The following is a 21404-nucleotide window of genomic DNA, read 5'->3' on the forward strand; positions in this document are numbered from 1 at the left end:
CCCATAATTATTAACTGAATATAATATGATACTCTTAACTCAGAGTATAACTCGCCTTGCATAAATAATTTCCATTATTTGTAGCTCCAGAATTGCCTAAATATGTATAAATGAAATTACAGCCGCTATCAATCAATCTGAAAGTAATATGGCAACTAATATTTAGAAAATATGGCTAAAGGGGACTATATAAGAAGATGTATCGCTCTAAATTCCTCAGTTCTTGTCTCAACAACATCAACACTAAGGATATAACTATTGACATTTTTGGCAAATTAGCATAGCGTAGTCGAATAGAGCATTAAAAAAATATGAAAAACCACGATATTAGTTTTTCGCGGTTGTTAAAAAAGTTCACGCACCAAACGCAATAAAGTTTTTCATTAAAAATTTTCAATTATTTTGAAATACAATTGGGGTATTCACACGGTCTGCTATTAGTCATATTGTCATAATGTACTAATATGTTATAATAGTTGTTGTTGTGTTTTAACCTTCGCTTTACCAATACCCACCCGGGTGACCACATCGATTTTATTGGTTTAATATATTTTTTAATTTTGTTGCGATTTAAATTAAATTTGTACTCACTGAACAAATTTTAGAGTTCTATAGAATTTTATAGAACCATTTTAAACTTTTTATAAGGTTTTTTCAATTTTTTAAAATTTCGTTCGTCGCATATATTTATAGAAGTGTAGTGGGTGGGTATTGGTAAACCATGTACATAAAAAAACCTTTGGTAAAGCGAAGGTTAAACAAAAAAAAAATAATTTTATGACAAAACAATAAACATAGTTCAAATAGTCTTATTAGTTTAGAACTTTTATGTTTCAAACACAACAAAAATTTGATTAAACTATCCTAATATATTAGGATATTATGAAAATATGACCAAATAGTAGACCGTGTGAATACCCCAAATATATTTTATTTTAATAATAACTGCGGACATGTACTTCAAAAGATAATTTTAAATGAGGGATGTAACACTCACACCTGCAAAAAAAATATGCATTTTTTATATAATTTTTAAGAGAAAAAAAATAGGTTTATTTTAGAAATTGGTGTTGGTGCGTGATGTTTTTGATTCAAAATGACCTAAAAAAATGATTTTCATTACATATACAACATTTGCCATCACGTGGTGGTATCTGTCTAATAACTAGAGATGCTAATCGGGACTGATTTTTGAAAATCTCGGGGTTCGGGATTTGGTAAAGAATCCCAAAATCCCGAAAATTATAAGAAAGAAACGTACATAACTATTTATTTTTTTTTTTTAGCAATTAATTTTTATTAGACACTAAAAAGCATAAAATACTGGCATGAGTAATCGTATAGCAGAAACGCATTCTACAGAAAATTCTAAGAAATTTTCCCCAAGAAACCATAGGTCTAAAATCAAATCCTATCTTGCGATTTCGTCTTTTATCCAATGAAATTTCATTATTTATTTTTTTAATCCGATAAAAGCACAAAGTATACAGAGGCGACACGGCAAAAAAATATATTTGTCTCTTTCGCGCGAAACAATTTCAACTGGTTTGGTTTTGTGCTTATTTATATAGTTGTTTGTTTTAACGCACTGTCTGTATTAAACCGCAAATTTGTTTTCTCTTTCTATCGAAACAATTTCAAAAAAAGCTGATTTTAGTGTTTTTGAACTGTCAAATTTGACACCTCTGTATACTTTGTGATAAAAGACGAAATGCACAAGATAGGATTTGATTTTAGACCTATAGTTTCTTGAGGAAACATTCTTAGAATTTTCCGTAGATTGCGTTTCTGCTATACGATTTTTTACTTTTTGATCGTCCATACAAATCGACACAGCCTAATGTACATACTGGTAAAACCAGTACATTATCTTTTATCTTTTAGCCTTTTAGCAATCGAAATATTTTCATTTTGTTCGAGCTGAGATAAAATCTATTTCATTTGAATTTAAATTGAGTTTTGTTAGACAACTTACAAGAAAGGGTGAAGAATTGATTTTCAAGAGCCCCATTCAAGGAAAAACAAAAATACCGTTTTCCTTTATTAACTATATTGTAGCAGGAGTTGAGCTTAACAACTTTGCTGGACATCACTTTGTGATATTCGGGCATGTAGAATGTCAAAATGCATGAAAAAGGCACACACAAATGACAATTTCCCCTATTTATTTATGAAAAACGGGATTCCCCGTTTGTCATCTCTACTAATAACACTGTGCTAGTTGAAAAAACTGTCAAGCGGGGCACCGGTGGGTACGCTGAATTCAGTGGTGCTAACCGTTTTTTAGGTTAACTCGTATTTTCGAGATATACCGTTATTTCGAAAATGGAGGAGGTTGCATAACATATATTCGCGTAACCCACTGGGTGCTCTTCTTGACAGAAAAAAAGTGTCAATTTCGAGCACAGTGTAATCGAATTGCAATGATTAAAACTCAACACTGTAACCAATTATATACCTTGAAAACGTTACCACTTACTTTGTATTATGTTTTAGTAATAGTTCCACTGTTGTCGAGAGTTAGAATTCCCGGGAATTATTTTCCTTAGTTTTTTGAACTTGATTTTCTCTAAAATATACTTAAAGCTCCAAAACGAATGCAGAAGATTCATACAAGAAAAAAAATGAAACCCAAATAGATCAATAATAACAACTTCATTATTCAAAATATTCCAAAACGTCGGACAGTGGGTTCGATGGTACCCAAAGTGGCGATTAATTCATAGAAGCCGTAGTTTTAAAATATAATATTTTTTATTGATGAGTTATTATAAGCACATGAAAGCACAGCATTTTAGAAAAAAAAGTTAAAAAAAAATAATTTTTTTTAACCCTTTAAGCGCATTATTGTTTTTTGGAAAAAATAGACCTTTGTTGACAATTTATGCTGTAACTTTGGCATGGAAAGCGAAAAATTATTAAATAAAATTGGAAATTAAAGCATATTATTATGAATAATCATAAATACATAAAAACACAGTTTTAAAAAAAATGGAAAAAAAAATTTTAACCTGTTTGGCGTTTTTTGTGTTTCGGAAAAATATAATTTTCGCTGTAACTTTGAAATCAATATAAATTTAAAGAATAAGTTAATATGTAATATGTATTCCTATTAGTATAAATTTGTATCCAGTTTTTCTTTCACTAAAATCAGTAAATACAAAAATTAAAATTTAAAAGTTTTGGGGGAATCTTTGGTTTCGTTTTACCTTCTTAATAAAAAATATATTAAAATATTTGTATTATTCTGCATTCTCAAATGAACCACAAATATCTCAATTATCATAAACTTTATTATAATCATTATCTTCATCATCATTATAATAATCGTCTTCATCATTATCATCATCACTTCTTCATCGTTGTTATCATTTACTGGTCTTGTTAAATAAATGACAACCAGAGTTTTTACACAAAAATGAAAATAAAAAAAGGGCCGGGCATTGTCAGGACTTTTTTTTCTTAAATATAAGCTTATATCCTATACTATTCTAAAATCTATAAAACTAATTTCAACTATTACTAACTTAATACTTGTGGCCCATTAAATGCGGAAATTAACCCAATTTTAGACCTTTTAAAAAAAAATATTAAAAATATATACACATAATTTTAAAAAAAAAATAATGTAATATATACTTTAATACCTGATGTTGAAGATTCCATTATAAAAGATTAACTTTTAATAGATTTAATACTAACAATAATCGTTTGAATTGTAAATATTTCCAATTTTTTCCCCTTTTTTAAAAAACAGCAATAATTTGCTAACTGAAAAGAAAGTAAACAACTTAGTTGATTGATTTTTACAGCTAGTGATGTAGAATTATATCTACTTTTACCAAAATTTATTATAAAAACTTTATTTCTAAATTTCAATTAATCGTCACTTTTATACCATTTGAACCCAACGTGCTACGACCGGGCGTAAAGGTTTCCTCCGGCAATGCAAAAAGTTTTTAGTATGCGAAGCCGGTTTTTTGTTTCATTTTGGTTTGGGGGTTTAGTTCCTTTCGTAGGGGATTTATTTCATTTAGAATTTTTGGGTTATAATTCATAAGGCCCCACATTTTCGGTTTGGGGACTTTGTTCGTAGCGCCGGGGGTCTTAATAATACTTTTTGAATTTTATTTTATAATAACTAATGAACAGGGAAACCAAAATATGCAAATGCATGTTTTTTCTGGTGAGTCTAATGGGCACATGTTTAAGATATTTACACGTTTCAAAACTATTTAAGAAGCGTTTTAGAGCGTTTTTTACTGTTTAATAGCATATTTTGACTTTATCAAAAAAAAATTTTGTCTTACTTATTTTTCGCTGTTGTTTTACTTCCTTTGTTTAAAATTAAAAATTGAAAAATATATGGTTTTTTTAATACAAAATAAGCACTATTTTAATAACAGCGCCATCTAAATATAAAATTTTAGTTCTAATTCAAATTTAACCGTTCTAAGCGTTAAAGAAATATTTGGGGGATTCAAACGGTCTGCTATTAGGTCGTATTGTCATAATGTCGTAAAATATTTTTTTAGTTTAAACAAATTCTTGTTGTGCTGCAAACAAAAAAGTGTTATTTTATGACAAACCAATAAACATAGTTCTAAAAGTCTTATTAGTTTATAACTTTTTTGTTTGAAACCCAACAAAAATTTATTTAAACTAAAAAAATATTTTATGACATTATGACAATACGACCTAATAGGAGACTGTTTGAATCCCCAAATTATCTTTTAAATTTGCTCCTATAACATCAATTGATGTCGAGAGAACATTTTCTATGTATAAAAATGTATTCAGATCCAATAGACAACGATTTTTATTGGAAAATTTAATTCAACATTTTGTAATTTATTGCAATAATAACTTTAATTGAAGAAGTGACTTTATATTTATATAAAATATCAGCAAAAAATACCTCTCGAGGCCTTTTCATAACATAAATTCCTATTGTTTTTATGTTGTATTTATATTTTGTTATACTTGATTTAGTTTTTGTCATTTTTGTTTATTTTAAGTTACTTTACCTTTTTAGAAATTAATTGTATTGATTTTTTAAATAAAAGTATATTTTTTGGTTAAAAATTATGTAAAAGTTTGTTTTTTTAAGAGCATATTTTAAAGTTTTTACTGCATATTTAAAGCTCTTTTTTTAGAGCATATTTCCGGTTTCCCTGCTAATGAACCTAGCAACATGATATTAAGCGTATATGGTCAAAATTGAGTTAGTGGGCTTTAGGTACCTTTTTTTACTTCTAAAGATAAATAAAATTTAGCTTATATGGATGAATGTGAAACAACAAAGGGAAAATTTATGGTAATTTTCGACTTGTTTCTTTTACGATGAAAATAGAATAACGAATTAGATAAACGTGATAGGTGAATGAATGTTACACTTGTGTTAAATATAGATAATTTATTTACAAAGTAAACCAGTCTAAAATAAATCGATCTAATGTTAATACATAGTGTGTAAATATTGCATTAGTTTTGCTAGTTACTGTATTTGTTAAATAGATACTGTTGAATAAGTATGTTTGTACGTATCAACTCTCTATCAAGCAGACTCTCTGTCTAACTGTCTATTATCTATGTGTCTGACGGTTTTGTGTGTTTCTGTCAGCTTTTATGATTTGCCCGAGGTTTTCGAAGTGATTGTCAAGAGCAGAGTTTAATTCAATAGATTCGAGTTTAAATTGGTTTCAATGAATGCGTGTGCGTGCACACGACTGAATATGTGTGAGTGTGGCATGGAGTTTATGAAATTGTCGGATTTTTCAAAATAAAAACAAACATCATTTTTTAAGAAAACTTGATCCGGTATTTGAAGGTCATTTGTAGCAATTAAATAATAGCAAACTTAATCAAATATTGAAAGTGTATAGAATTTTAAAAACGAAACAAAATTAATTTGTATATATGTATGTACATATTTTTAAATAAACGTTATAATTTAATATGAATTAATTAATTTATTAATATCATTGCCATTCTCTTTTATTTTATTTTTTTTTGCAGATCAATGCAAATCTGTGATAATTTGCATAAGAACCACAGAAACCAGCCAAAGTTAAGGAACAAATTAATTTACAAAAAATAAATACTCAAAATTATATGTACTACAAATCTATAGAAGAAGAATAAATAATTCATGTGTTAATTGATTTATGTGCATTTTGAATTTTTGCCATACAAAAGCAAAGAAAATGACTAATTTGTGGACAACACTAAAGACGACAACGTCAACGATATTGTTTGTCATTTTGGCAACACATTTAATCGGCCATGTGCATTCAAATGACAATTTGCGTGTTGCATACGAATGGAAAGAAATCGATTTTAAATATGCCAGCGCTGAGGAACGTTGGTCTGCCATCGAACGCTATGAATTCAAGCCAGAAAATGTCATACCATTTGGCATTGAAGTTTATCAATCAAGACTGTTTGTAACTCTGCCACGTTGGCGCGATGGAGTGCCGGCTTCATTGGCCTACCTTGATCTAAATGGTGAGTTTTTTTTTTTGGTAGTTAGTTCGTTAGTTAGTTTGTAAGTTAATTGGTCTTTGAACGTGAATTTCAAACAACTCAATTAAAATTGCTTAATAATAGAGTATGGATTGCAAGCAAATCTAATTAAATAAGAAACATTAAAAAAATTTAATTATTTTATTTTAGTATAGTTTAATTATGCATGTATGTATTTAGATTTAGTGTATATTGAGTTTATGACAAACCTCCATGACGATGTAGTTGCAAAAAAATAAATCAAACTTTGATGATGACTGAGATATGCGTGTCTGTTTGAATATTACCGAATATTAAAATTCGGTTGAATTTATTCTTATTTTATTTATTAATTAGCATAGTTTTTTTTTAAATTTTTAAATAAACAAGACTTTCGTATTCCTTTAAAGAGTTAAAAGACCTAAATATTTATGATGTTTTTAATTTTGTACGAATTGGAAATGTCAATAGATTTTGAATTGGATTATTGATTTTAATTTAGTTTATAGATATAACTTTAATTTTGTGACACATTTGCATATTAGACAAATTTTGGGAAATTAAAGACATACACATGTGATCAAAAAAATAGGTGTGTAGGAAAACTTCTCCAAATTAAAATCAACGATTTCTACTAGCGGAAGTATATCATGTGAAAAATTTTTTAATTTTTTTAATTTAAATTTCTTTTAGACTTGGACAATAAAATAGGTGTATTGGGAAAACTTCAAATTTAAACAAGGATTTGTCGAAGACGGTTATTGTTTTGGATAAATATTAATTCAGACCATTACTTTATTCAATAACTATTATTATCCTCAGCAGGCACGAAAATACCATACGATAGGGGTTTACTTGATAAATATACCATAATTTCTGACTGACTGAATCATCATTGCTAAGTACAAAATGCTAAAATCTAATGTTAAGGTGGTAAAAAAAGAAAAACAGAATAATTTCGTTAAACATTTTAAACACATTAAAAAGTGACAGTGTTATATTCGGCTGTGCCGAATCTTATTTACTCATCACCGATTTTTGTGCATTTCGTATAAATCACTTGATTATATTATAAATTTCACCCTGCTAGATTCATGCATTTAAATGTTATCGGAGAAAAAATAAGTATGTAAGTCTCTTCGTTTAAGCCGTCTTTACACTATCACATTTTACGACATACTTGAAAGACGGTTTGAGAATAATTTCATTAACCACATAATAAATCCTCTTAAGACCTGAACATGAGAAGTTACAGATTTATTTCCCTCTTTTTTACAAGTATATACCCTGAAGAGGATATATACTTTTTGTTTTAAAAAACTTATGAAAAATCGCAAAGCCACATCTAATATGAACAAAATGTGATATCGATAACAAAAATCGATGGATTCTTTTCGAATTTATTCACAATTAAGTGAATTCGCACATTTTCACAAAATTGTATTTGCTTGTTTGTAATTTCCACAATATAATTTTCGGACCCTATAAAGTATATATATTCTGGATCCTTATAGATAGCGGAGTCGATTAAGCCATGTCCGTCTGTCTGTTGAAATAAATTTTCTGAAGGCATCAAATAACTTACATACACGAATCATACATTAATATATCCGGAATTCTTCCGTCCCGGTTGCTATTTAAAATCGATAAAATCGGTCGATAGCGATAGCGGAGTCGATTAAGCCATGTCCGTCTGTCTGTTGAAATAAATTTTCCGAAGGCACCAAATAACTTACATACACGAATCATACATTAATATATCCGGAATTCTTCCGTACCGGTTGCTATTTAAAATCGATAAAATCGGTCCACAAATGGCTGAGATATAAGGAAAAAACCAGGACAACCTCGATTTTTGGCCTATATCTGGAGTCATTAATATATACAATATGAATATCTAATGATAGATATTTCAAAGACCTTTGCAACGACGTATATACGACCATAGTCGGACCTACAATGGGTCAAAATCGGGAAAAATATTATCTAACGATTTTTTTCCACCAAATGTTTGTTTTTCGCTAAATATTAAAAAAAAAAAATTATAAATTTAAAAAGAAACAATTCGAAAAATTTTTTTTTTCCAAAAAATTAAAAAAACTACTTTAAAAAAAAGAAATTTTGTTTACTTAAAAATATTTAAAATTTTTATTTTGAAGTATAATTTGGTGAAGGGTATAGATTCGGCACAGCCAAATATAGCTCTCTTATTTGTTTTACATGCGTTTTGATATTGTAAGTTTACTTTAATAATATCGGACCAACAGTTTTTGAGTAATTATTAATTACTAGTATAACCCGGTGCACTTCGCTACCCCTACCCTAGTAAAATTAAAAAAATATGAATGGAAATACGAAAATAACACATACAAAATTTAAGAATCTCTCAATTACAGTTTACTTGATAGTCGAAAATAATTAACTAATTTTGTATGGGAGATACCACTCCACTGCTCTGATCCCACCCATTTTAAAACCTCTTATGTAAATATCAAGCTTTACTTTAACTTTCCTTTATAAGGGATTGGTCATTCCTACTAAGCCGATCATGCTTAGCTAAACTTCGCACAGTAATAAGGAATAAATTCGTTTTTAGCTAACCTTCTTAGAATGGTAATAAATTGATTGATACAGGGTTAAAATTCTTTTAGAATTATAGTTCTCCAGATATTCAAAATTAATTATTTACTTTGCCTCACGACCACTAATGCAATCCCGACCATTTTCAGCCAATCTGTGTAAAATGGTAAGAGAGCTATGCGGATAAAGTTTGAAGAACATTGCAATTATTACTTTGTATGGGAGGTGACTCACATCCTTTTCCGACCTCTCCCATTTTGGGTGCTATGCCCTCTAATCTAATTCCGTCTATATTCAGCTAAACTCCGCACAGTAATAAGAAATTAATTCGCTAAAAGTTTAAACACTTTTACAATTATAGTTCTACAGATATTCGAAATTAATTATATACTTTGTATAGGGTGTGCCACGCCCACTATTCCAATTTCAGCGAAACTATGAAAATTTATAAAAGAGCCATTTAGACTAAGTTTGAAGAATCTTGCAATTATATTTCACAAAATATTTAGAAATAACTATTTACTTTGTATGGGAGGCGACTCACCATTTTTTCCGACCCGTTCCATTTTTCATTAAACTTCATGCAGTGATAAACCGTTGAAAATCGTCACAATTATAAAATAACTATTTACTTATCTAAAATTACATATTTACCCCCATATGCATAAACAGTTTTTTAAATTTGTCAAAGGTTTATAAAACAAATTTTGTTTTATAAACCTTTGATAAATTTAAAAATTGTTTATGCATATGGGAGTTAGAAAATAAAAAAACACCTTCAAAATATATTTATTAAAGCGAATTTAAATTACTAAATTCTTCTTCTTTGTTTTCTATAACAACTCTCACTTAAAACAGAGCGAAATCAATACTCTTTAATTGTTTCTCCTATTTATTTACAACAACAAATTGAACAAACACGCAATGCTTTGTTTACTTTTTAGCTTAAGGTTCACATGTACACGTTTTTGCATATGTGTTAGTAACATCTTTAAACGCTTATAACTCCTAAAAAACTGAACCGATTTCAATAAAATATATATTCTGCACTTCTGTGAATAAATCCATTTAAAATAGTATATTTCTTGCCCAAATTAAATGTATAATGTGAGAGTAAAAGGGGTCTAAATAAATCGACTTGCCTATTAATATTATGATGATGTGGAGAAACGTAAAAAAAATCACAATTTTACTTAAACATTTTTAAAAAAAAACTCTCCACAGAATTTAAAATTTGTACCATATTTGTACTACTGGAACTACAATAAATCAAAATTGTGTAGCGGTTTAAAAAGCCTCTAAATTTTTTTCGATTTTGTTGTCCTGTGTTATCAATTGTGTCAAAATTGTTTGTTATTAATTGCAACAACATTCCAATTCTATTGCAGATACATACTTTATACATTCCTTGGTTTTATTTTGTCACAAGGTTTATGTATTTCAGTTAAGTTTTATAATATTGGGATGTTGGAGTTTTAATCCAAAATATATTAAAGAAATTTAACTCTAGTAAAATTTCAAATGATGGCAAAATTTGTTTAACATTATGAATTAATGGTTTTGTTTCTTTGACATATTTTTCTCAAATATATTTCTTTGTAAATACTATTTAATAAAATTTTAATTGGAAAATAAATTTATTCGATTATTCGAATAAACCAGTTAACAGAAAATACACAATTTAAATGAACCGGTTCACAAAAACAGAGATTGGGAAGACAAACTGGTTTTTTTGTTAACCGGTTTGTAAATACTATTCTTACTGGTTTTGTTCTATTTTTATGAAATAATATCCTTCTTAAAGATATCAAATAAGATAACAAAGTTTGAACAAATCGTCATTGAATATTTGAAATTTTAATTTTTTGACATAACTTGGAGCAGTTTTATTGTAGTTACTGATTGTAACTACACTATTTAAACTAGTTGTGTAAATAGAGTTTTCTGTTTGACATGGATATTCAAAAGGGGTTATAATATCCAGCAGATAACCCTTCTTAATTATAAGCCCTCGATATGTATTTCCAACTGTGTAATTTTGAATCTTGATGAGTAATTTTGGCTAAATTTAAAACATTCAGCATAATTTTTAGCAACTTGTTTATAAATAGGACTGTGCTGAGCAATTTAAAATTTTTGATTTTGTTATGAAGAGTTTAAAATAGACAAAAATAAATTTTTTGAAAAATATTTGAAAACAAACATTTTCAAATCCATAACTTGTTTTATTAAACAAAATTTATATTTTCTTATTTAATAAATAAATAGAAATGCCACCACCATACCACCTACATACATTTTAATGTAAAATTTCAAATTTTATTTGTATAAAAATAAAAAAAAATACGATGAATGTACAAAAATTTCTTTGATAATTCATTTATTTATTTATTTTAGTAAAATTGTGTGTGTTTTTTTCTAAAATTAAATTAATGAAATAAAAAAAAGAGCAACCAAATGGATGTGTTTGTTGAGCACACACACCTTAATTTGGAAAAGTTCGGTTGCCTTGATCTAAAAATGTTTCATTTGTAATAAAAATTAGACAAAAACAATTTTAATAATATTTGAACATATTTTGAAAAATTCTTTCAAAATTTTTTTTTGTAGTTTCTACAAAAATTCATTAATTGAAATGAAAATATGGGCAGAAAATTTTTATTTTTTGACTAATGACAAATGATTTACTTAATGCTAAATCTTTCAAAAACAATTTGTCATTTGATTGAAACTTAATTGAAGATGCTCGAAAATTATATACGAAATTAAAATGCATTTTTGGCCATTTCGTGTTTATAATTTTTTTTTTTTTTTAAATATTTGCTTTATTTTATTTAATTTTTTTTCATACTCAATCATTGTCTTGCTAATTGCGCGTATTAAGAAAATTAAAATGTATTACATACTTATTGTTTTTTTGTTGGTTTTAATTTCAAAATTCATTTAAAGATCAATCACCTTTTTGCACCCAAAACAAGGAGGGGTAGAAATTGAAATTTAAAAGTGATAAATTTTAAGTGCTTCGTCTGACGTTGAGTTAATTCGAATGTTTACGAGTATTTATCCGAGTAGTTAAACACTCGTAAATGTTAAATGATTTGCTAATTCATTGTTTAAATACAAGCGTATTTTAACAAATAAATAAATTCAAATAATCAAAACATATACAATTATGTGTGTTTTCATATTTACTTTCATTATTATGATAATTTTTATTGTTATTTGTTATTTAATGCAACACTATATAACAATTGATTTTATTACCACAATAACATTAACAATTATTTCAAATTTATTTATTTTTTTTTGTAAAATTTACGAAACTAAAACAGCAAAAGCAACAGCAACATGTCAATAAGTTTGGGAAAACAAAAATGTATGGCTTGAATCATCAATTTGTCATCTGAGCACTGTATCTGAGAAATGTACTTGAACTTGTTTCATTTGCCATTTAGATTGATTTGTTTTGGGTTATTTCCATAAATATGTTTTATGTGCAAATATCCAATTTAGTGTATCAATTTTCAAACATAGTCAATATTTAGTTGAAAATACAATCATGAAATAAGATGATGATCTAACTAATTATTACAGATCTATTTGCGGTTAAAACTTAAGGCTTGATTAGCCAACAAGTTTTCATCGTAACGTAATCGGTTAATGTTAACTACTTATTGGAGGTTTATCAATTCGTAGCGTTAACACATGCATCATCAGATGTAATTGTACACTTCGATTTGAGGTAAATATGAACTAATTTGACTAATTAAGGCTGAAGCTTCAAATTGTTAACGAATGCGTACTATGTATTGGCATATGGGAAAAAACGATTTCCTTTTGAAATCTATGAAACCGACCTTAATTGTTTTTGATTACTACTACTAGCAACAAAATTGCAAAATTTCAGAATCCAGAGTCCAAGATATAGACTTTATTAGTTATAGTTTCCTAAATATGAAAAATTTAAAAAAATTATTGAAACGAAGAGTTTTTTCTTTTTTTTATAACCCACATAAAATATGGGGTGGGGTGGGTTGTTTATATTTATTTTGTCACTCCGTTTGTAACATCAAAATATTGGTCGTAGAACTAGTCGATCTAGCTATGTCCGTCTGAAATGGAATTTTCTCCAAATATTCTTTGTTCATTAGTAAAATCAGTCAAGTAGAACCAGAGTTATCAACCAAGATGTGGGATAACCTTCAAAAAAGTGGTAATTTTTGAAAAATTCTTTGCTATAAAAGGACAAGCTCTAAGAAATCAATCTATGATTTCTCCCGTCATCCGATGGTACATAATGCCTATAGAGTAGCAGTATTTATACAAAATTCAGCAAAGAATTGTTGCATATAAAAAGAAATCACAAAAGTATATTTTGTTTAGATCAATCCATATTTGAAAGTCCACTTCCTAAAATAAATAATGTAAATAAATCGCCGTACCGAATTCTATGTAGATCGGCCCACTTCCTAAAATCAATTAAATTATCATAAATCTCATGTAAATCAATCTCATGTAATCAATTCGAAATTCGACATCAATAATACTCATGTACACAGAAATGGCTGTTCCTAATTTTCTGAAGATCAACCCATAAATGGCCATAGCTGCCACATAAGATCCACTTCCGAGAATTACCATAAAACCCTTGTAAACATTTCTATTAAATCGAAATTGAAATCGAATTGAGGGCGTGGTCATCTCATGTGTGTCAATGATAGCCAACATAACCCATGCCATAGGTTAAATTGAGCGTGATTTATGCGCCAAGTCATGGAAAATTTTCCATTTCGGATGCGCGCCAACCAGCGAAGCCTCTGCGAATATTTGAACGATGTTATATTCCATATTTAATGACATTGACATTGAAAGACCTAAGCTTTCTTTTGAGCAAAAAAATTAGTCCATTAAAAAACAAGTAAGAAAGTATGGTCTGTCAAGCCCGACTATATAATACCCTACACTAAGTAAATAAGTAAAATAATTTTTTTTTAAATTTCAATCATTTATTTTCGTGAATGATTTTCGGAAGAGTGTATTATATGGGAGCTATGACTAAATATGTACCGATCGCCATGAAATTAGGTCATCTTGTGCAATCGGTAAATAACTCTACAAACTCAAGGAGTAACATGATGCAAGAAATGCTTAAGATGCAATCAATGTTATTGCAGGCTGTGCTTAACAGACCATGAACTGCCTAAGAATATGTTTTTGGAATGCAAACGGCATACGCCAACACAAAAACCAAGTCGAATATTTTTTAAGAAACCAACAAATTGATGTAATGCTGGTTTCTGAAACTCATTTGACGTCCAGAAGTTCATTTGGAATAAATGGATATGTAATATATGACACCAAAGATCCCAGAGGTAGAGCATGCGGAGGCTCGGCAATTTTAATAAAAGCTCGAATCAAACACTACTTAATGTGTGATTTTTGCCAACCCCTATATTTTCGATTACAGAAAGTCAATATAATAGATTTTTTAAATCACTAGGCCCCCGTTTCCTGGATGTAAGTTATTGATTTTAGCGTGATGAAAAATATCCCTAGAGAAATGATTCAAATTGAATCCTCGCTGGAACTATCTTCAGATCACTCACCCACTATTGTTACTTTATTGAGCCCCCTAGAAACTGTATCCCCGACTGGTAATTTAGCGATGGCAGGCACAAGAATAAATTGGCTCAAATATAAAAAATACGTCAGTACACTTTGCTCGGAAAACATACCGCTAAGAACACCAGAAATCATCGATCACTCTCTTATCAATTTCGATAAAAATCTCAAACTGGCTGCTCAACATGCTACCCAAACCCCCCGACAGATCAGATATAATAGAATTAATTCTGCTGATGTCGAACGGCTCTTAAATGAAAAAAAAATGATTTCGAAGAGAGTGGCAATTGCACAGATCCCCCCAACTAAAATCGAAGCTTAAAGATTGTATAAAAAGACTTAAAAAGCTCTTGGAATTTCGAAAAATGGAATCATTGAATAAATATTTAGAAAGCCTGGACACAACCCCGCAATCGGATTACTCATTATGGCGAGCAACAAAAAGTCTTAAAAGACCTGTCATATGTAAGTCCCCCTTGCGAAATTCAAGTGGTGGTTGGGCAAGAAATGATACTGAAAAAGGGAATCTGTTTGTTAATCATTTAAAAAAAGTATTTACACCGAACACATCAAACGAAGCAATTGAGTTGCCACCTGTTGCACCCCATTTTGGAGCAGCCGTACCCCTACGTTTTGAGATTCGAGAGATCGAAAATGCTATTGTTGATTTAAATCCCAAGAAAGCGTATGGACAAGATCAGCAACAAGATGCTTATGGATCTACCCCGGATAGCAATAATTATAATTCTTTTTATTTTTAATGCTATATTACGACTTGAATATTATCCTCCAGAATGGAAGGTTTCACTGGTTACCATGATACCCAAGCCGGGAAAAGATCACACAAAAGTAGAATCATACAGACCCATCAGCCTATTGTCTAATATATCAAAGCTATTTGAGAACATACTTATGAACAGGTTGTACCGGATGTTAACTGAAAACAATTGTATTCCGAATCATCAATTTGGATTTAGAAGAAAACACAGTAATATCGAACAAACCCATAGACTTGTAAATTTCGGGAAGGTATTTGTATGGGGGCTAGGTGAAATAATGAACCGATTTCAGCCATTTTCAATAGGCTTCGTCACTGGGCCAAAAAAATAATATGTACCAAATTTTATCAAAATATCATTAAAATTGCGACCTGTACTTTGCGCACAAGGTTTACATGGACAGCAAGCCGACCAGCCAGACGGACGGACATCGTTTAATCGACTCAGAAAGTGATTGTAAGTCGATCGGTATACTTTAAGGATGGGTGTTTGACTTAAATTTTTGGACGTTACAAACATCTGCACAAACGCATAATATCCTCCCCACTATGGTGTTGTAGGGTATACAAAATCAAAATATGAAAAAAAAATAAATTTTTTTTTTAAGTTTTTCTCGAAAGACTGGAAATAGTTATCTAACTATTTGGGACACATTTTGCTAAGATCTTCCATTGTCGCATTCACATCTATAAAGGTCGTCAGACTGCACAACCGTAACTGAAACTACCAAAAGATAGTTATAGGATTTAAATACTTATAAAATAAATTGGGATTTCAGCATGTTTCAATTTATGTAAAACTTAAAACGTAAACTAATTTTAGAGTAAATCAAAAAGATTCAATAAATTAAAAAAAACATAACTTTTTAACGGGTTGTGATATAAAGGAAATATTGGTACCATTTTGATAATGCCTTTCCATCGTGCATGTTTAAAAAATCTATTTTTAAGTATTCAAAAAACATCAATTGTCTTAATTTTGGATGCAAAATCGACTGGTGAAATCAGATTTGCAATATATTCAACCGTTTTTTTTCTAAATAAAAATGTGCTCAACATCCGCGTCTTTAAGGGCGTTGAACCACCACAATGAGTGAAAATTTTCCAAAAAAAACGACGCCATTATTTTTATTTACGTAATTCAGAAAAATGATGATACCCGAAAAACAAATGAAGTGACCTGGTCACAAACGAACTCTAATATACATATTTATAAAAAAAACTATTTGCATTTTTTGGATAAAAATAAAATAAAGAAGACAACCGCGAAAAAGTAATGCCATTTTTTAAATAACATTCAATGGCCTATTCGACTACGCTAGGGCCATTTTGATATTTGCAAAAAATGTAAAAAAGTTATAGACCTAATACATATTAATAATTAAGTTTCTTTTAATTTAAATTTTTGTAATTAATATTTATTTAATTTCCTTTACAGATAATTCAACAAAATCTCCTGCTTTAATTCCATATCCAAGTTGGGAAGCACACAATCTCAATGAAATGAATCCCGAATTGGTGTCACCCTTCCGTATGCGTGCCGATCGCTGTGGTCGTTTATGGGTCTTAGACTCTCGTATTTCAAGCGTTTTAGAGGAAACTATGCTCTATGGTCCAGCTCAGCTTTTAATATACGATTTGCACAATGACAACCTGCTCAGACGTCATATTTTCCCCGAAGATCAAGTCAAAGAAAGTTCATTCTATGCCAATTTAGCCATAGAGGATGGTGATTGCGAAAATACTTTCGCCTATGCTGGTGATTTAGGTAGTCCGGGTTTGGTCGTTTATTCATGGAAACAAGAGGAATCGTGGAGAGTTCAACATAATTACTTCCATCCTGATCCATTGGCTGGTAATTACAGTATAGGTGGTCGTGATTTCCAGTGGGATGATGGTCTGTACGGTTTAGCTCTAAGTAAAATGCTACCTGATGGCCACTCCACATTATATTTCCATCCCTTGAGTTCTACCATGGAATTTGCGGTCAATACCATGATTTTGCGCAACAAAACTTTGGCCACTGAGGGTCCAATTTATAAAGAATTTAAAATATTGGGCTCTCGAGGACCAAATGCCCAGGCGGGAGCTTCATTTTTGGATCAATTGACAGGAGTGTTATTTTATGCTTTGCCCAATTTAAATGCCGTTGCATGTTGGAAGACTTCCAATCGGGCATACACGATCAAATCACAAGGTCGTGTCTACATGAATCCCATTGAAATGGTATTTCCCAGTGACATTAAAGTTGATGATCAAGATCGTCTTTGGGTGTTGTCAAATCGTTTGCAAGAATTTCTCTACGGTGAACTGTTTCCAAACTCCATAAACTTCCGCATTTTGACTGCTCATGTTAAAGATGCCATCGAAAATACAGCTTGTGATATTAAAACAAAACCTCTGCCCGAAATCATAAACAAATTGGGCGATATTTTAAATAATGCTTCGAATAACAACAGAAACAACAATAGTGATAGATCAACAAACGCTGGATCTCAATTGATTTTGGCGAACTTGTTGGTTGTAGCAGCTGCGATAATGTTGTTGTTCAGGTGATAAAAACCTGTTGGAAATTTGATCTTGATTTTTAATTATTGTTTTAGTTTTTTTCTTCTTAATTTCTATGTGTGTAAATTTAGTTATTAAGGCCATAATTTTATATTAATTATATTTTTAGCGTGTGTATAGTATTTGTTGTAAATTTATTGAAAAATTATTTAAAAGTTAAAAATTACCTCAGTAGTAAACTAAATATGTATATGTATGTATAATTCGTATTTAAAAACTAAAAATAAATTAAGTTATTATTAATAAAAATAAAATGTAAAAATCATTTTTTTTATAAATTTATGGTCGAATTGTGAAATCCTCAGAAGAGGCGTTGTGGGCGTTGCCAAATCTGAGACATCTGAGAGATACAAAATTTTAAAAAACTTACAAATTTGTTGTGTATTTTTTAGAAATTTTAAATTTAGCTCCTAAGATGTATTCCAAATCAGTGATATTATTCTTTTACCAGCCCTGATCCAAATGTTTATGAGCAACATTTCAAAAACTACGAAAATTTTAAATTTTTTTGTGTGAGATTTGCAAATTGTGTCTAATAATTCAGTATTTTTCCAATTAACTCCGACTTTCACTAAAATTAACACTATTGTTTAGAAAATGCTTTTCCAAACACGTGAAAAAAATGTATCTATTTTTTACTAGTCCAAAAATACGTGATTTAAAATTGAATTTTACAGAAAATTTTAATTTTACCGATTTTTAGTAAAAACTGTATTCATTCGAGTAATGATTGTTCAATTAATCGAATAATTTCTTACGAATAATTATTCGAACAATTTAAAAATTACCACTTTCGAAAAATTCGAACAATTTTATGTAGAATAATCGTATAAAACGAATAAATGAACATATATGTATATTTAAATTCATTAAATTGCTTAAAATTTTTATTAAGATAAAGTCTCTTAATCGAATTATTCGTTTTATTCGAACAAGAGAAAAATCGAATAAATAGAATACCCAAATACAAATCTGGAATAAAAAATGGTTACAAAATTACAACGTATTTATTATTTTCTTAAAGATTTTATTACAGAGATCCACCATCAATATGTAGTTTTGGCCACTTATGGGCATGAACTGTACAGAATTTTATATAGATTTGATTAATTTCTTAAAACTTTAAATGACTTGTGTCGAAATTTAAATTAATATCGATATATTATAAACGGAATGACAAAATTAATATACTCCCTTTCTTTTTGGATGGTGGGTATGAAAATATATATAATTTTGAATAGGGGTCATTCACAGGACCTTCAAAATTAAATCCATTTTATGTTTAAATTTCGGATTTAGCCTATTTGTTCTAAAATTCCAATGGCGGAAATAACAAACGGAATACAATTTTATATACCCCAGTATGTTTGGAATATGCCATTTACTAGCTTTGAACTAAAAGTGATCCCAATGTACAAACAACCAAAAATTCACTTTTTTGGGAATATTTTAATATTTTTTATTACTTTATATAGTACCTACTCAAATTAAAGCATTTCTAAATTATTGCAATATAAGAGTATACTACATATCGAGCCCTTAGCGCCAAATTATCGTAAGCGACAAAACACAAATTTTACAGGAGAAGGTATTTTTGGATTATTTTGAAATTTATACATGGAATTAAAAATGTTATGATTGATGCGATATAATATAATTTCGTTCAAGCTATTTGTATACATATTTTTCAAAAATATTTATAACTTTTGACAATTAAAAATTCATGGAATACTTTATAGAAAAATATGACAAAAAATGTTTTTTATTGAATTTTTGCATAGATACAAATTTTTCGAATTGAAATTAAATTTTTATTTATGAATAGTTTTTAATGAAATTTCACAGCTACATATGTAGATTTTTCTATTTAAAATGGAAAAATAAAAACGAATTTTGTAATTTATTATCAATTCCAAAAATGGTAATTTTTATTTTTTTGGCTATAATATCCATACCAGGTTCGGGGTTATATCGGGACTCTTTACAAAATAATTAGAAACATATTAAGCCACCTATAATCGGTTACTATATTTTGATATCGGATACGCGATTTGAGAATTTTTGGCCTAAAGTTTTATTTTACATAAAAAATATGTGTTTTTTGAAAGGACCTTGTTCCCCTCGGTAAGAACAATTTTGAAATTGGTTTTCCTTTAAAATATTTTATGAAGACTAAGCTTTTAGAAAGTAGAAATTCCTTATACACCCTCTTAGAAATTTTTTGCGATAACTTAAAAAGAAAAAAAGTTATTTTAGCGAAAAATAGCTTTTTAAAATTTGTTTAAATTCAAATGCATATAACTTTGGACTTAGTCATTATTTTTAAACAGTTCTTTTTCCATTTGACACATACATGAGTTGTTCGTCCAATAAAAGAAAACTGGAGAGAATCGGGAAATACTTGGATACGCTGTTATCAAAAAACTGGAGTAGGGTGGGTAAAAATGTTGAAAATTTAATTTTCAAATGCGAATATCTCCTAAGCTATAATAGATAATTGATAGCTATGACTTTTGCAGTGCTCGATGAGAGGATTCTACATGTATAATGTTTTTGAAATCGGAACTCAAACCAAGAAATAATATCGTTTTAAAAATTAAACATGCCCGAGGTGTCCTATTTTGATGGACCTTGGTCGCGCCCCTGGTGGGCCCATGAGGTCCACGTTCAAAACTTAAACTCGACACTTCTTCTTTGCGCACGTGAAATTTCATTCAAACCAATATAACCATTTAGAAGTTACAGATTTATTTCCCTCTTTTTTTCTATACCACTGTGTGCCGCTTACGATAGAATTTGTTTACTATAAAATATAAACAATGACTTACAATAAAATCTTACTCCCTATATTTTTGATGTTATTAACAATTTTGATATTCTGAGAACGCTAAAACATCAGTCGATCCATAAAATTTTAATTTCTGCAATAAAACAAAAAGTTTAAAAATGTCGCTTACGATAACTTGGCGCTAAGGGCTCGATATTATAGGCTTTATCGAGAAAATTCCAAAATTTCGGAAGCGCTTGGAACTGTTTGAACTCTGAACAGGTGAACTCTATGTAGTTGTAACATTTTATGCATATAAATAAACTATACTTAAAATTATCCAAAAATGATTGTGATTCCTTGCGATGAGACCACTTCTAAATTAAAAAAAAGACAGACCTATCAAGATCTCTAGTTTTTGGAAAAACAAATATTTATTATTTCTTATTCTTCAAACGATAAACATTTATATACAGTAATACTTATTTATGAACAAATTAAATGTAAAATAAACATTTATCGAAATTTAGCCTTTCAAGATTATTAAATTAACTAAAATATTAATCTAATAATATAAGAAATTGT

The 21404-nt window shown here is 29.1% G+C and overlaps 1 protein-coding gene across 1 annotated transcript; it reads left to right on the forward strand.

Moving 5' to 3' along the window:
• Positions 1-6108: 6108 nt before the first annotated feature.
• Positions 6109-18314, forward strand: yellow-b (L-dopachrome tautomerase yellow-b). Its single transcript, XM_065500677.1, has 2 exons — positions 6109-6507; positions 16923-18314. Exons 1-2 carry the CDS (start codon positions 6168-6170, stop codon positions 18038-18040), a joined length of 1458 nt encoding a protein of 485 aa, XP_065356749.1. The 5' UTR covers positions 6109-6167; the 3' UTR covers positions 18041-18314.
• Positions 18315-21404: the final 3090 nt, after the last annotated feature.

The sequence above is a fragment of the Calliphora vicina genome, chromosome 2 (genome assembly GCF_958450345.1).
Source record: "Calliphora vicina chromosome 2, idCalVici1.1, whole genome shotgun sequence".
Taxonomy (NCBI): Eukaryota; Metazoa; Arthropoda; class Insecta; order Diptera; family Calliphoridae; genus Calliphora; species Calliphora vicina.

What these genes read in the sequence shown, in the direction of transcription:
- yellow-b (XM_065500677.1), top strand. Translation starts at nt 6,168, where the DNA reads ATGTGCATTTTGAATTTTTGCCATACAAAAGCAAAGAAAATGACTAAT. An exon ending in GGCCTACCTTGATCTAAATG is followed by an intron (nt 6,508 to 16,922) that starts GTGAGTTTTTTT and finishes TTTCCTTTACAG; the next exon opens with ATAATTCAACAAAATCTCCT.